This window comes from Euleptes europaea, chromosome 4 (genome assembly GCF_029931775.1).
Source record: "Euleptes europaea isolate rEulEur1 chromosome 4, rEulEur1.hap1, whole genome shotgun sequence".
Classification (NCBI taxonomy): Eukaryota; Metazoa; Chordata; class Lepidosauria; order Squamata; family Sphaerodactylidae; genus Euleptes; species Euleptes europaea.
The window spans coordinates 70,960,333-70,974,151 of NC_079315.1; the positions used below are offsets into that span (position 1 = coordinate 70,960,333).

Consider the following 13,819-nt stretch of genomic DNA (forward strand, 5'->3'; position numbering starts at 1 on the left):
TAATAGGCTCTAATTTAGCTGAATACCAAAATAGAAATTAATTACTACAGCAACCATTTATTAATGTCAAAATGAGATATTAGTTTAAATCAAGCCTTCCCCCTTTCTCATTTAAACCATGATTTAAAGTCACCTTGATTTAGATCAGTCCACCATGCGAATCAATTTATAATTCCTGTTCGTAAAGTATTTCATTTCCCAATAACTTATTGCAGGTAAAAGAATCCTAACCATTTATTTCTACACAAACTGTAAGTTCTCATTATAGTTATACCAGGCATTCCTTCAGTTAGAACAAAAACAACTGAGTGAAAAGTGACTCATATTCATCTATGACCATCTGATCACTAGCTTTCATTTTAACAGTTCCACAGAATCTAAGAAAAAAATTAAGACAGATTAATATCTTCAAGAAACTGAGCACTATTTTCACAACAAATAAAGTGAGCAACTTACCACAATAACATGTGTTACAGTTGACAGTGCACTGTCTCCAGCCATTAGTGTACGAAGCAATACACCATTAGTACAAAAGGTCAATAGTGTCTTCGGAGAAACCCTGTTTTTTTAATGAAAAAAGGTGATTCCAGAGAGGCATTTTATTTTATTTTGCTACACTTAAAACATGGAAATTCTTAAGAGCTTTACAGTGTAAAAATATTTAATGGGCACATGGAAAGGAACTCATTGCAAATAGCTACATTCTAATTGCAACAATATTCTTGCGTAACATTACTAAGTGCGCCAAAAGTACACTGGCCACTTGCCTGGTCACTTGTGGTAAGAAATGCCCCCAGCAACCCATTCTCCCTTGAATCTTTGAAGAGTTTTTTTGGGGTTAGGTGGTTGAAACAATACTGCTACATTCTATAAGCTGTATTCTGGACTGTTTTGCTCCCACTTCCTAGAGCAGGGGTCCCCAACCTTTTTGAGCCTGTGGGCACATTTGGAATTCTGACACAGCATGGTAGGCACAGCAACAAAATGTCTACCACAAAATGGTTGCAGCAGGAGGCAGAGCCAGCCACAAAATGATAGCCGCAGCTTAACTTCAGTAACACAGTGTAGATCCTTGTGCTCTGGTGGCAGCTGCTGCCAAAGCAACATTTAAAAAACTACACAGCCAATCAGATCTCCAACAGTAAACCAGAAGCCTTGCTAGGCTAAAGCCCTACCTGGCCTTATCCATTTCCTAAAGACACTTTGGCAGGCATCAGAAAAGGTGTTGGTGGGCACCACGGTGCCCCCAGGCAACACATTAGAACATAAGAACAACGTAAGAAAAGCCCTGCTGGAGCAGACCAAAGCTCATCAAGTCCAGCAGTCTGTTCACACAGTGGCCAGCCAGGTGCCTCTAGGAAGCTCACAAACAAGACAACTGCAGCAGCATTGTCCTGCCTGTGTTCCAAAGCACCTAATACAATGGACATGCTCCTCTGGTACTGGAGACAATAGGGGCAGGGAGTTCCACAATTTAACTATGTGTTTTGTTTTGAATCTCTCACCCTCCAGCTTCAGCAGATGACCCCACATTCTAGTATTATGAGAGAGGGAGAAAAGCTTCTCCCTGTCTACTCTCTCTATGCCATGCATAACTTTATAGGCCTCTATCATGTTTTCCCTTAACCGCCTTCTTTCTAAGCTGAACAGCCCCAACTGTTTTAACCTCACAAGGCAGTTGCTCTAGCCCCCTGATCATTTTGGTTGCTCTTTTCTGCCCCTTCTCAAGCTCGGCAATATCCTTTTTCAGGTGTGGTGACTAGAACTGTACACAGTATTCCAAGTGTGGTCTCACCATAGATTTGTACAAGGGTAGCATGATAATAGCAGTTTTATTCTCTATTCCTTGCCTAATTATGGCCAGCATGGAATTTGCCTTTTTGGGGACCCCTGTCCTAGAGCTCTAATTACTGCCCTCAAAACCTAAGCCTATTCTTCAAAACAGAAAGAAGGTGGATGGTTTTTGAAGGCAGCAAGTAAACCTGTTAGCAGACTTCTTCCTGAATGCTCCTGGTTTTCAACCTCACAGCTATGAAGTCTAAGTCTGGAAAAGTGTAGTCCCTGCATGTGGCTTTTAGAACGCTGCTCTCTTAGCATCCTCTGAAGTGAAAGTCTCTCTACCATAGGAAGAAAAAGAGAAAACCACGCCTACGGCCTCCAGAGACAGCATCAAGAAGGCTACTTGTGAGGTCAGAAGTAGAAACTATTGACATTAGTCTGTGCCAAGCAAAACCATCAATAACTGTAACTGCCCCTCATCATCCTTTGGAAGAAGGAGAGATGTTGACCAATGGAGGAAAGTACAGAGTACAAAGCAAGGAGTGGCAATGATTTGCAAGACTCATAACAGGTATTAGACTTTTTAGTTTTCTTTTTAAAAGCTTCTAACTTTCTCTCAAAAATACAAAGAATACTTGCTAGACCTGCTTTCCAATCGGATCTGATAGCCAATCGTCTGCCCAATCTTTTCTCTTCTTTCGGCAGCAACCCTTTCTGCCACAGCAATTGCTGCCAAACGTCTTGGCTGAGTGCAAAATATTCGACATGGTATTCCATTTTTGTAACAATCATCCAGTAGGAATTGAGGAATCTAAATACATAGATTGTATGTTAATTTTAAAAAGTGCCATAATCAGAATTTAAAAAAAACACCACATGGATGTTTTACTAATATTCATCCTTTATTATCACCCACAGTAAGACGGACATAAAGTAACACTGTGGCTGGGGAGCGGGTCTAACTGCCAACTTTCAGCGTTTACCACTGAGAAATACCAGACAAAGTCCAACACACTCACTCATTCTGTAGCAACTCAAAAGTCCACACACATCGGGATTTATCATGCTGCTTTCCTTTTGTACAGATTTCCCTACCAAACCATCTTTTATATAACTGCCATAATTTTTAGTCATCTGTGGAAGCTAATGCAATGGAAATGAACCAAACCCAACATTCATGCACTGCCACATATTTAAACCTCCTCACTGATTGGTGGACATCGTGTCCTTATGTTATGAGTTGATTTGTAGGAGCTCTGTGAAGTTAATGAACCATGATGTGAATATAGGTATCCATGCAGAGGTCAAGACACAAGGTAGAACAAAGACCAAAGTTATTTTTTTAAGGTGCTTAGCCCACAGGACATTAAATATCTCTTATCCATGGAGGAGGGGCTAGAGAGCCCACCATCCAAGCAACAGCCACTCCACCTTCAGAAGCAGAGCAGCACTTGCCTCCCTTCTACTTGGCTCTCAGCATATTAAAACCTGGGAAGAGTTGCTAAAATATTCATTCAGCAACAGGGATTAATATATTGGGAATACGGCATAGAAAGCTTAATTTTTTTTAATTTTTAAAGGCGTAAAAGCCTCTTTTAGAACTTTATAGCCAAAAAGTATTATATAAATTTAAGCTTACTATATTACAATAAAGTTATCCACTTCCCAACGACAGTAGCCATCTTACTTACATTTTATACAGCATCCAGTCCTGCTGATTAACAAACTCTACTACAGAGCTAAGCAGAATAAAACTATAAATTCATTTTGACATATGCACTCCAAAGAATAGCAACACTTCAGCAAGGTGCTTTTTGGGAATGCAGATTATTGGATAATATAGAAAAAATATTTCTACATATGAAAAAGACTACTTAAGGACAGAGGTATCAAAAAGTCATCTAGCCCAACACCCTTCTTGGAGGCAGTATTAATAATGAGCACTAATATACATATGCACCAATCTATATAACAAGGTGTAGTCCATTACCATTAGAATACTAAATTATATTTAAGAGTTTAATTTTCTATTATGGATGTATGAATGTGTTTATTTTTCAAATTATAAATTATTTCTATGTATATTGTCGAAGGCTTTCACGGTCAGAGTTCATTGGTTCTTGTAGGTTATCCGGGCTGTGTAACCGTGGTCTTGGAATTTTCTTTCCTGACGTTTCGCCAGCAACTGTGGCAGGCATCTTCAGAGTAGTAACACTGAAGGACAGTGTTACTACTCTGAAGATGCCTGCCACAGTTGCTGGCGAAACGTCAGGAAAGAAAATTCCAAGACCACGGTTACACAGCCCGGATAACCTACAAGAACCTATTTCTATGTATGATTTGGATAAGCGTGTTACATCATGTTACATACCTGAGTGGTTTTACCTGATCCAGTTTCCCCCACAATCAAGATAACTTTATTTTCTTTAATAATTCTAACAATTTCATCCTGCTTTTCATAAACTGGCAGAGATTGCCGAAAGGAATCAAATTCCGATTCTCCCCTTTTAACCGGGATTTGAGGGATGCCGTTGTTAAGTCTGCCACTTGTTTTGCTCATTTCTCTATTTTCTAAGAAAAGACAAAAGTAATGTGCTTCTGATTTTTGTAGTTATGTAAAACTGAATTTCCCTGATAAACACACATACATCCACTTGGAGCACTAGCAGCACAAAATCCAGTCTCTACAAAGGAACAGACAAATCTTTTTGAAAGGGGGATACAATTAATCAGACTTGCTCAGCCTCTAGAACATTCTGAATTTTTTTAAGGGCTTGATCCACAAGCAACTATGCTACACTTATATTTCCTTCTGCCAGGGAATACATTGAAACCAGGGACTAAAATACTGTGCAGCTTAGCGGCCATGCAACTTTAGCCAAACTGCTGTGATTATAACAGTTCCGTACCAAAAAATAGCATGCCAGAGGCTTAGAGCTTTTGCCTGGAAAATGTTGTGAAAGCATCTGAGAAGTATTTTTGAAATTAATACCAGTTTTCATTTTATCTGAAAAGCTTAATTATGATTGTGTATATTTATGTTTATCCAAAGGAACAGAATATTCAGCTTGCAAGACAGGAGCTGTTACTCCTACATGAAAATATCACCTAATGATGAAACGCCAGCAAGGTGCCGAATATTCAAGGTTTTTCCAGCATCATCAAATAAAAATGCATGCACACCACAGGTACAGAATTCATTATATTTTTATACACACACACACACATTAGACACAGTATTCTAACTAGGGTAAAATGGAGGAGAACGATGTAAGTTGCTTTGGGCCCCCATTGGAGAGAAAGGTGGAGTATAAAATACCAAACATGACTTTTGATATGCAACATCTTTCTCCATTAATTCACTAATATGTTTATCAGAATATACATACCAGCTTCAACAGCAAATACGTTTCCTCTCTCTGTCTTTGGCAGAAGCTCTGTGCGCTCTTTATTAGTAACTGGAAATCTCTGTACAAGGCTTCTAATAGCATGTTTTGTGTTAGGGATCAAATTACATGTCATCACTGTGTGTGCCAACTCTGATCCATCTTTTTTCTTCACAGTTAAATATCTGTTTGCTCCTTTCCTGCAAAGTTAGGTCATTTTGTATTTAGTACATAAGTCTATCAGAGGCTCTACTCCTAAACTATCATAATTGTCTCACAGATATGGTAGGGGTCCCTGACACATTAAATAATAAATAATGTGTTTAATACAGATACAGTCCACACAATTTCAGATAAAAACTGTTTCACTTGTCTTTTATCCAGCCTCCCACATTTTACATTTTTGGTTTAAATTCTTGGCTTGTATAAAGTCATGAAAAAAAAATCAATCTCTTTTAATTTTCAGTATTTTAGCTTTTAATTTTTTCAGTTTCAATGAAAGTTTGGTTGGATTTTAATTCCCTTTATTTTTCAGTAGTGCATCAAATCACTTCACAATTAATACAGAATGGGTTACATGCAGGACTTACTTAAGCAAAACACAATTGGGTGTTTATACATCTATGCTAGAATAAGCCTAACATTATGGAGTCTCTGTATCCGAGACATGTGTCCATGAAGGCTCTTTAAAAAAAACCCAAAAAAAAACCCCCACCCAATTGTACTTTCTCCTATATTTTGTACATAGAAGAGTTACTACTCTAAAAGCTGTTCACTTAAAAGCCTGAAAAGGCAAGACTACACCAGCTGTATACACCCCAGCAGCTATTTTTTTCTGGTCCCCAGCTGGCTTTAAAAGATTAACCTGCAGCATGTTTTCAGTTATTGCTACAATGGGTACACACTCTTGTCAGGGGATGGGATCCAAGCTTGTAGCCACTGAAAATAGTTGGTTTGAAATAGTACCAGATGTCATTCCACAGGAAATATTATTCCAGTACACCAGTACCAGAAACATCACTTCTGAAAGTCACACATTACTTCCATTTATATTTGAGGATGTTATTTAATATACCAACTTACCCCTTGCTTTTAGAAATCAAACCAAGAGACTGACTTAATCGGTGAATAAAAGCTCTTTCAGTACTAGTTAAAGATGAAGGAAATTCCATTTCTAGAACAAGAAAACAGCAAGAAACAACCAGTCACTACATTTCAGACATCACCCTACTTAAAGACAATTGTGTTTATTAGTATATTTGAGTAGAAGCCAGCAAGACAAGGTAAATCTTCAGAACTCAGTTCACTCAGGATGGAGACAAAAAAACAGCTTGTTTGTCAGCAAATTAGGGCCACTTCAGAAATTACAATCCAGTCTCTCATTTTCGACCTGGTGGTGCCCCACATGGGTGCTCCACAAAATTGCAGAAACACAGTTGAAAGAAATTGTCATTTATGCAATAATTTGTATCTGCTGGTGATGAAGACAAGAGAACGGAGCTGGTGGAAGGAGGAGAAAGAAACACATTCGCACCCTCATCCAACTTGTTTATCAAACAAGGCCATCTTTGCCAGAGGTGAAAACCAACTCACTACTACTTTTCCAAGGGTAACGTGGACCCTCCAAAATTATAGAGGCAAACTGCAGAAGACTAGTACAAAAGAGGTAAGAGTAGCTATGATGTTATTTTTAACTATCTATAAATATTATATAGAATCATCTTCTCCAATAAGGATCAGTTTGTCAGTTCACATCATTATTGGGGGACATTCTCTGGGCACTCCCATGTTCAGACATTAGCTGGGTATGGACCAGGAAGAAGGTCTTTTCTGTAGCTGCACCCCATTTATAGAACTTCTCCTGAGAGATGTTTCCTTGAGCCATCCTTGTAATCTTTAGGTGATAGATGAAGTCGATCCTATCTGTTCAAGCATTAAGGGATTCCCACTCCACCATCACTTCTAGAGTCATAGTTTATGACAAAGTGTTGCTGTTTTAAATTTTGTTTTTTAACTCTTGTCTTCAGTTAACATTGTTGTGTTTTGTTCTTTATATTGTGTGCTACCCTGAATGCCCAAAGGAGTAGGAAGGCAGCATGCTATTATTTATAGCTATGCTATCTCATAGCATAATTCTCAAGGCAGCTTACAATAAAATACACACACAGTAAAATCAGCAAATACCAAAACAGCAGTGCAGGAATGTTAACACAAGATCAATCAGGAGGGCAAAGGGGAGCGGGCTCATTTAATCTATCACCAATATCAATATCAAGCAAACAAGATCAACAGAATAAACATATGGCCATAGATACAAGGGAGAAGATCAAATAAAGCACCATGACAGAGAGCAACTTATTTTTTGGCAACCATCCATCTAACTGAGAGCAAGAGTGGTGTAGTGGTTAAGGTGTCGGACTAGGATCTAGGGAACCCAGGTTCGAATCCCCACTGAAACTTGTTGGGTGACCTTGAGCCAGTCACACACTCCCAGCCTTGACCCTGGCAAGTACTTGGATGGGAGACCTCCAAGGAATAACAGGCGTGTCGGAGGGAGGCAATGGCAAACCACATCTGAACGTCCATTACCTTGAAAACTCTATGGGGTCGCCATAAGACAGTTGTGACTTGACGGCAAAAAACTAATAATCCATCTAATTTCAGAAAATATGGACACACAGAGCAAGGCTTCTGATGAAGATCTTAAACAGCCAGGCAGGATGAAAGCAAACAGTTCTTAAGATACTCTGGTTCCATGTCTATCATACATGGCTTTAAAGGTAAGAACCAGCACACTGTATCATGTTGTATTGTGTCAATGAAAGATCAAAACTGACAAGATGTATCCTAAGTAACCTGTTCTAGTTAGTAACATTTCGGTTCCATTTTAGTATAAATGAAGTTTCTGAACCATTTTCTAGAACAGCCGCATGTCAAGTGCACTGCAGTAATATGAATGTTAATGTGCTGAAACAATGAAGTATCAGGCCTGGACAGGGAAGTCCCAGATTCAAATCCCAGCTCAGTCATGAAATTCACGAAGTGACTTTGGCAAGTCACACTCTCTCATCCAAACATACTTAGAAGAATTGTAAAAATAAAATGGGGAGGAGAACCCGTGCATCATAAAAGGATAGGACACCGTGGGATAAAAAATTACTGAATTAGAAATATTGTATCTTTCTAAGGGATGTGGCCTGCCAATGATCCATCAAGGCAACTCTTATATGCTGACCTGTCCCTATGCTTTGTTTCATAGGCTTCCGCATGTATATGCATACATGTGAAATAAGCATTTATCTAATGCCTAATCTGCTTGTTTTCCTCTCCCCTTTCTGTCACCTTTTCCTTCTGTGTTATGTTATTTTCAACTGTAAACTGTCTGAATGCAAATGGAAGAAAGATGGTGTATAACTGTTTCAAGCCATGGTGCTCTAAAATGATCCACTTTAAATTACTGCAATGCACTTTATATGGTGCTGCTTTTGAAAACTGGAAACTTCAACTAGTCCAAACAGCAGCAGCCCAGCTATTGACAGGAGCTAAACACAGGGATCATATCACCCCTGTGCTGAAAGATCTGCACTGGATGCCCATCTATTTCCAGGAAAAATTCCTTTAAAGCTCTAGAAGGCTTGGGGTCAGCAGAGTTGAAGGACCATCTCCTCCAGAAAACCACTCAAGGTCCTCTTCTCAAGCCATGCTTTCTGCTCGCACCCACAGAAGTGAGGCAGGTGATGAACAGAGAGGGCTTATTCAGTGGTGGCACCTTGCCTCTGGAATACCCTACGTGACTGTCCTTTAGCTGCCCAGCTAAAGTCCTTCCCATGATATACCAATTTTCCTCTACACGGGATGATTAACAATATAACTCACACGAACATATGAATCAGACCTTGGCCCATCAAAGTCAGTATTGTCTACTCAGACCCACTGGCGGACTGGGTCTAAAAATATTGGTTGCCAGGAGACAAAGGGGGCCCACCCACATCTATAAGGCTATCATTTAATTTTTATATGAAATAAATAAAATTTTCAAAAAATACATAAGTGGGGAAAAGGTACAATTGAAATTTTAGTTGCATACAGTAATAGTATTGGAACTTCTGTTATATTTTAAAGTTACTAAGAGGTGCCCCGTGGCGCAGAGTGGTAAGCTGCAGTACTGCAGTCCAAGCTCTGCTCACGACCTGAGTTCAATCCTGGCGGAAGTCGGTTTCAGGTAGCCGGCTCAAGGTTGACTCAGCCTTCCATCGTCGGTAAAATGAGCACCCAGCTTGCTGGGGGCAAAGTGTAGATGACTGGGGAAGGCACTGGCAAGCCACCCCGTAAACAAAGTCTGCCTAGTAAACTTCGGGATGTGATGTCACCCCATGGGTCAGGAATGACCCGGTGCTTGCACAGGGGACCTTTACAAGAGATCATTAACATTTTTAACATATAGTCTAATTGGTTCTTGTAGGTTATCCAGGCTGTGTGACCGTGGTCTTGGTATTTTCTTTCCTGGCGTTTCGCCAGCAGCTGTGGCAGGCATCTTCAGAGGTACAACACTGAAGGACGGTGTCTCTCAGTGTCAAGTGTGTAGGAAGAGTAATATATATTCAGAAAGGGGTTGGGTTTGAGCTGAATCATTGTCCTGCAAAAAGTATCAAAGGTAATGTGCTAATCATTGTCCTGTAAGTATCAAGATAATGTGCTAATGAGGGTGTGGTATGTTAATATGGAACCATTGTATTCTGAAGTGATCTGTTAATGTGTGAAACCCAAAACTAATCTGCATGGCTATTGTGGACTGTTAGTCTGGAGGTTTTCAGGACAGGAAGCCAAACCTTATTCATTCTTAAACTCTCTTCTTTTCTGTTAAAGTTGTGCTGACGTTTATGAATTTCAATGGCTTCTCTGTGCAATCTGACAAAATAGTTGGTGGAATTGTCCAGTCTTTCAGTGTCTTGGAATAACGCCAGGAAAGAAAATACCAAGACCACGGTCACACAGCCCGGATAACCTACAAGAACCAATGAACTCTGACCGTGAAACCCTTCGACAATATGTAGTCTAACGTTTAAGGGGCCCCACTTCATCAGGGACCCACTCGCCACTGGGCAAGCTGACATGGCCAGCCCGCCACGGCTCAGGCCGGCAGCAGCTCTCCAGGGTCTCAGGTAGAGGGGTCTTTCACATCACCTACTTGCCGAGTCTAACTGGAGATGCCGGGGACCGAACCTGGGTCCTTCTGCGAGCCAAGCGGCCGCTCTGCCCCTTGAGCCACGGCGCCTCGAACCCCCTCCCCTCGCACCGACCCTTCTTCCCTCAGCGTTCTACCCCCTCAAGTTCACTCTCCATGTCGAAGCCGAGCGACCGCCAGGGACGCAGCTCCTATCCTGCCTGGGAACAACGCACAGGCTCGTCGTCGTGTGCTTTAAAGAGCTCCCCCTCCACCCGCCCGCCTCCCTCCCTCCCTCCCTCTTCAGGCTCAGGCCAGGCCCAGCAGGGCCCCCCTCACCGCGCTGGTCCCCATATCGGAACCGCTCCAGGGCGAGGTTGACGGCGATTTTCACTTCTTCGTCGATGCGAATCTCCTTTAGCCCCTTGGCGCGGCCGCTGCCGGAGGCCGAGGCCGCGGAGGGACCCCCGCCGGGCGGGCCGCAGCCCGGAGGCCGAGGGGAGACGCTGCTGGGGCGAGACATCGCCCGCCGGCACCCCGACCGCGGCTGCAGGAGGGCCTAGAAGGAAAGCGAAAGGGGGAGGCGCCGCGGCTGAGGAGCGGGGGGCGGGGCCTCGGCTGGGCCGCGGTGACGCCACAGCCCGCGCGGCGGGAAAAGGAGGGGAAAGAGAGGGACGGAAGGAGGGGGCGGTGGCGGGAGAGGCGAAGGGGCGGGGCCAGAGGAGAGCGGCCCCGCCTACGGCTCGCTCTTCCCGGGAACTCTCTGGCTTTGCGATCTTCTCCCTCTACAGGACAGAGGCCGGGACTGCAGGGCTCTTTGGAGCCTCCAGGAGGCTCCTGAAGTCCCAGACGTTTTCTTCCCATTTAAGCTGTTCTCTAGAAGGGTTGCCCAGGCGAAGTCTCTGATGGCTCAATCATAAAAAGGATTCCCAGTGGGTCGCCGTGTTAGTCTGTCTGCAGTAGTAGAAAAGAGCAAGAGTCCGGTAGCACCTGAAAGACTAACAAGAATATTTTCTGGCAAACGAAAGCTCCTACCCTGCCAGAAAATATTTTTGTTAGTTTTTAAGGTGCTACTGGGCTCTTGCTCTTTTCTATTAATAAAAAGGAGTCTAGGCTTGCTGCAAGAAAAAAGGGGGGGCAGGGCCGGATTTAGGTTTGATGAGGCCCTAAGGTATTGAAGGGAATGGGGCCCTTTATATGTCCAGCTGTCCTTTGTCAACAACAAATTGTCGCTGGTTTTTTGTGTTGAATATATGCTACATGGTAATTTATGGACCTAATAGGTATCTAAAGCCATTTGCACATAACAAAATATGTATTGCACATAACAAAATATCAACACAGTAATTGTTGATTTTGGAAATATACATCCAGGTTTTTTTTCCTTTAAATGTTTTGGGGGGGGCAAGAGAGTGGGGCCCTAAGCTATAGGTTGTTTAACTTATACATAAATCTGGCACTGGGGGGGGGGACTATCTGTCTTTCTGGCCTCCTACTCTCCCTCTATTCCTGTGTAGCGGTTTTTGTGGCGGAGTATCTCCATGCATATGACAGTGGGTTCTTCCCCAAAAAATTTATGTCACAATAAATCTGTTAAATTGCCACTAGACTCTTCCCCCCCCCCCCATTTAGCTTGAAAGTACAGATTTGAGGGCTCAAGCATTATTCAAGATCAACGGGGTGGGGGGGGAGAGGATGAACAAATTTGACCCAGAAATATACAAAATTGTCATGAATGAGTGTGCCAACTTTCATTCTAGCATTATGTGGTGGTTAGCATGTAGGACTAGGGAGACCCAGCTATGAATCCCCCTCTGCCATGCAAGCTAGCTGAGTGACCTTGGGCCTGTCACATACTCTCAGCCTAACCTATCCCACAGGGTTGTTGTGTGGATAAAATGGAGGAGGAGAGAATGTGTAGTGGTGTAGTGGAATGACAACAAACTGAATGTTCAATAGTTGTTTTGAACCAATAACCTCCCCTTTATTCAACTACATAAATGTTTAATGCAGTGAAGACTTAAAAAATCAGATGTAATATCAACCAATCTGTGCATTAAGACCAGGTTGTATGCATTTCTGCAGCAAAATTTACTGAAAGATTGTCCATTCAAAAAAAAGTTAACTCTGACTATTTTAGTTCCACAGCATGGCATAGTATAGCATAGGCTATTCCTAAGAACACTCTTGCAAGAAAGTCCCCTTAAATAGACTTGAGTAGGTTTCTGAGCAGACCTGCTTAGTGATGTCCTCTAGGTATCCCAATATGATAACAAGGCTAGAGTGTCTTTTTGTTTGGACACTGGCTGGAGTGTCTTTTTGTTTTCTGCATTGGGTTTAAAGTTACTTAAAGTACATATTCCTGTTCAGGAAGTTTTTGTTTTCCCACAATCTCTAAACTAATAATGTCTAACAAAAGATAAAGTGAATTTGTGTCTAGTTATAATTAAAACCTTCCTATTAAAGCAGCATTTCTTAAGTATTCATTCTTATAATGCATGACCTTTCTTAAAACCTGAAGGCCAGTTCTATCCTCTCTGCGTTCTGATGTTAAATGAGTGGCAAAAACTGGCCAAGAGACTTTTCAAAACATCATCCACTTTGGATAACATCATATTTTTTAAACTAACAATTTCTGTCATTTTAATGCATTTATGAGTTGGATTATACGCTGTGCTGGGAAGATAGTGTTCATATTATACACCAGGGTTCCAGCTCTAGTGCAGGGGTATACAACATAGTACAGAACAGTTTTTCCCAATGGTGATTTGAAAGAGGGATCCCTTTTAATGGTGCAGATATTAATCTTTTTTACTTTTGCATAAACAGGTTTTGCAAAAAAAATTATATTTTATTAAAAATTTCCCAAACTTGTAACAGCAGGGGGACAAGAGAACAAAATTGTACACACAAGCAGAAATGCCTTTCTCAAATTACTTCAGTTTTTAAAATATTGTTGGTTTCCAGCTGTAAGGCCATTGATGCTTGGTTACTTAGCCTCGCGATCCCTGACGGATTGTTTCAGGGCTTCCTTTGGATTATTCATGATATTTTTGACCTTCAGAAGTCACTTAGCAGCTGCCGTGCACTTGTCCCATGTTTTCAGGAACCTGTTTTATCATGATTTTAAACGTTGTCTTGATCTCAAAGCAAAGCTAATCAAGGCAATTTCTGAGAATAGTCATAACTTCAGGTTTCTCTTCCCCCGCCCATTCTCGCTTGTCCCTCCCTCATCCAACCCCTCTTAGAGAAGCCATTTTAGTCATTTTCTATAGCGAGTGTAAAGATCTCAGGAACAGAGTCGTCTGTTCCCCCCTGCCTCACAGGCTTTCTCTCTGGTCAGTTTCAGCAGCGAGTGTAAAGGTCTCAGAAGGGAGCCGGCTGTTTCTTCCACATACACACTTCATTTCTGTTCACTATTTTAGCATTATTATTATTTTTGCTAAAATAACACTTTAAAACAAAAAAAATCTTCAGGGCAAAAAGCCCC

General features: G+C 41.6%; 1 protein-coding gene across 1 annotated transcript in view; it reads right to left on the bottom strand.

The window, feature by feature from the left end:
* The window catches only part of YTHDC2 (YTH N6-methyladenosine RNA binding protein C2), a 42,739-nt gene extending 31,887 nt beyond the window's left edge, over positions 1–10,852 (bottom strand). Inside the window, exons 1-6 of the mRNA XM_056848178.1 lie at positions 10,669–10,852; positions 6,249–6,339; positions 5,169–5,365; positions 4,151–4,350; positions 2,424–2,590; positions 457–559 (exon numbers count right to left, since the gene is read on the bottom strand). Coding sequence (XP_056704156.1) covers positions 457–559; positions 2,424–2,590; positions 4,151–4,350; positions 5,169–5,365; positions 6,249–6,339; positions 10,669–10,852 — 942 coding nt within the window. The remainder of the gene's footprint in view (positions 1–456; positions 560–2,423; positions 2,591–4,150; positions 4,351–5,168; positions 5,366–6,248; positions 6,340–10,668) is intronic.
* Between the last annotated feature and the right edge of the window lie 2,967 nt (positions 10,853–13,819).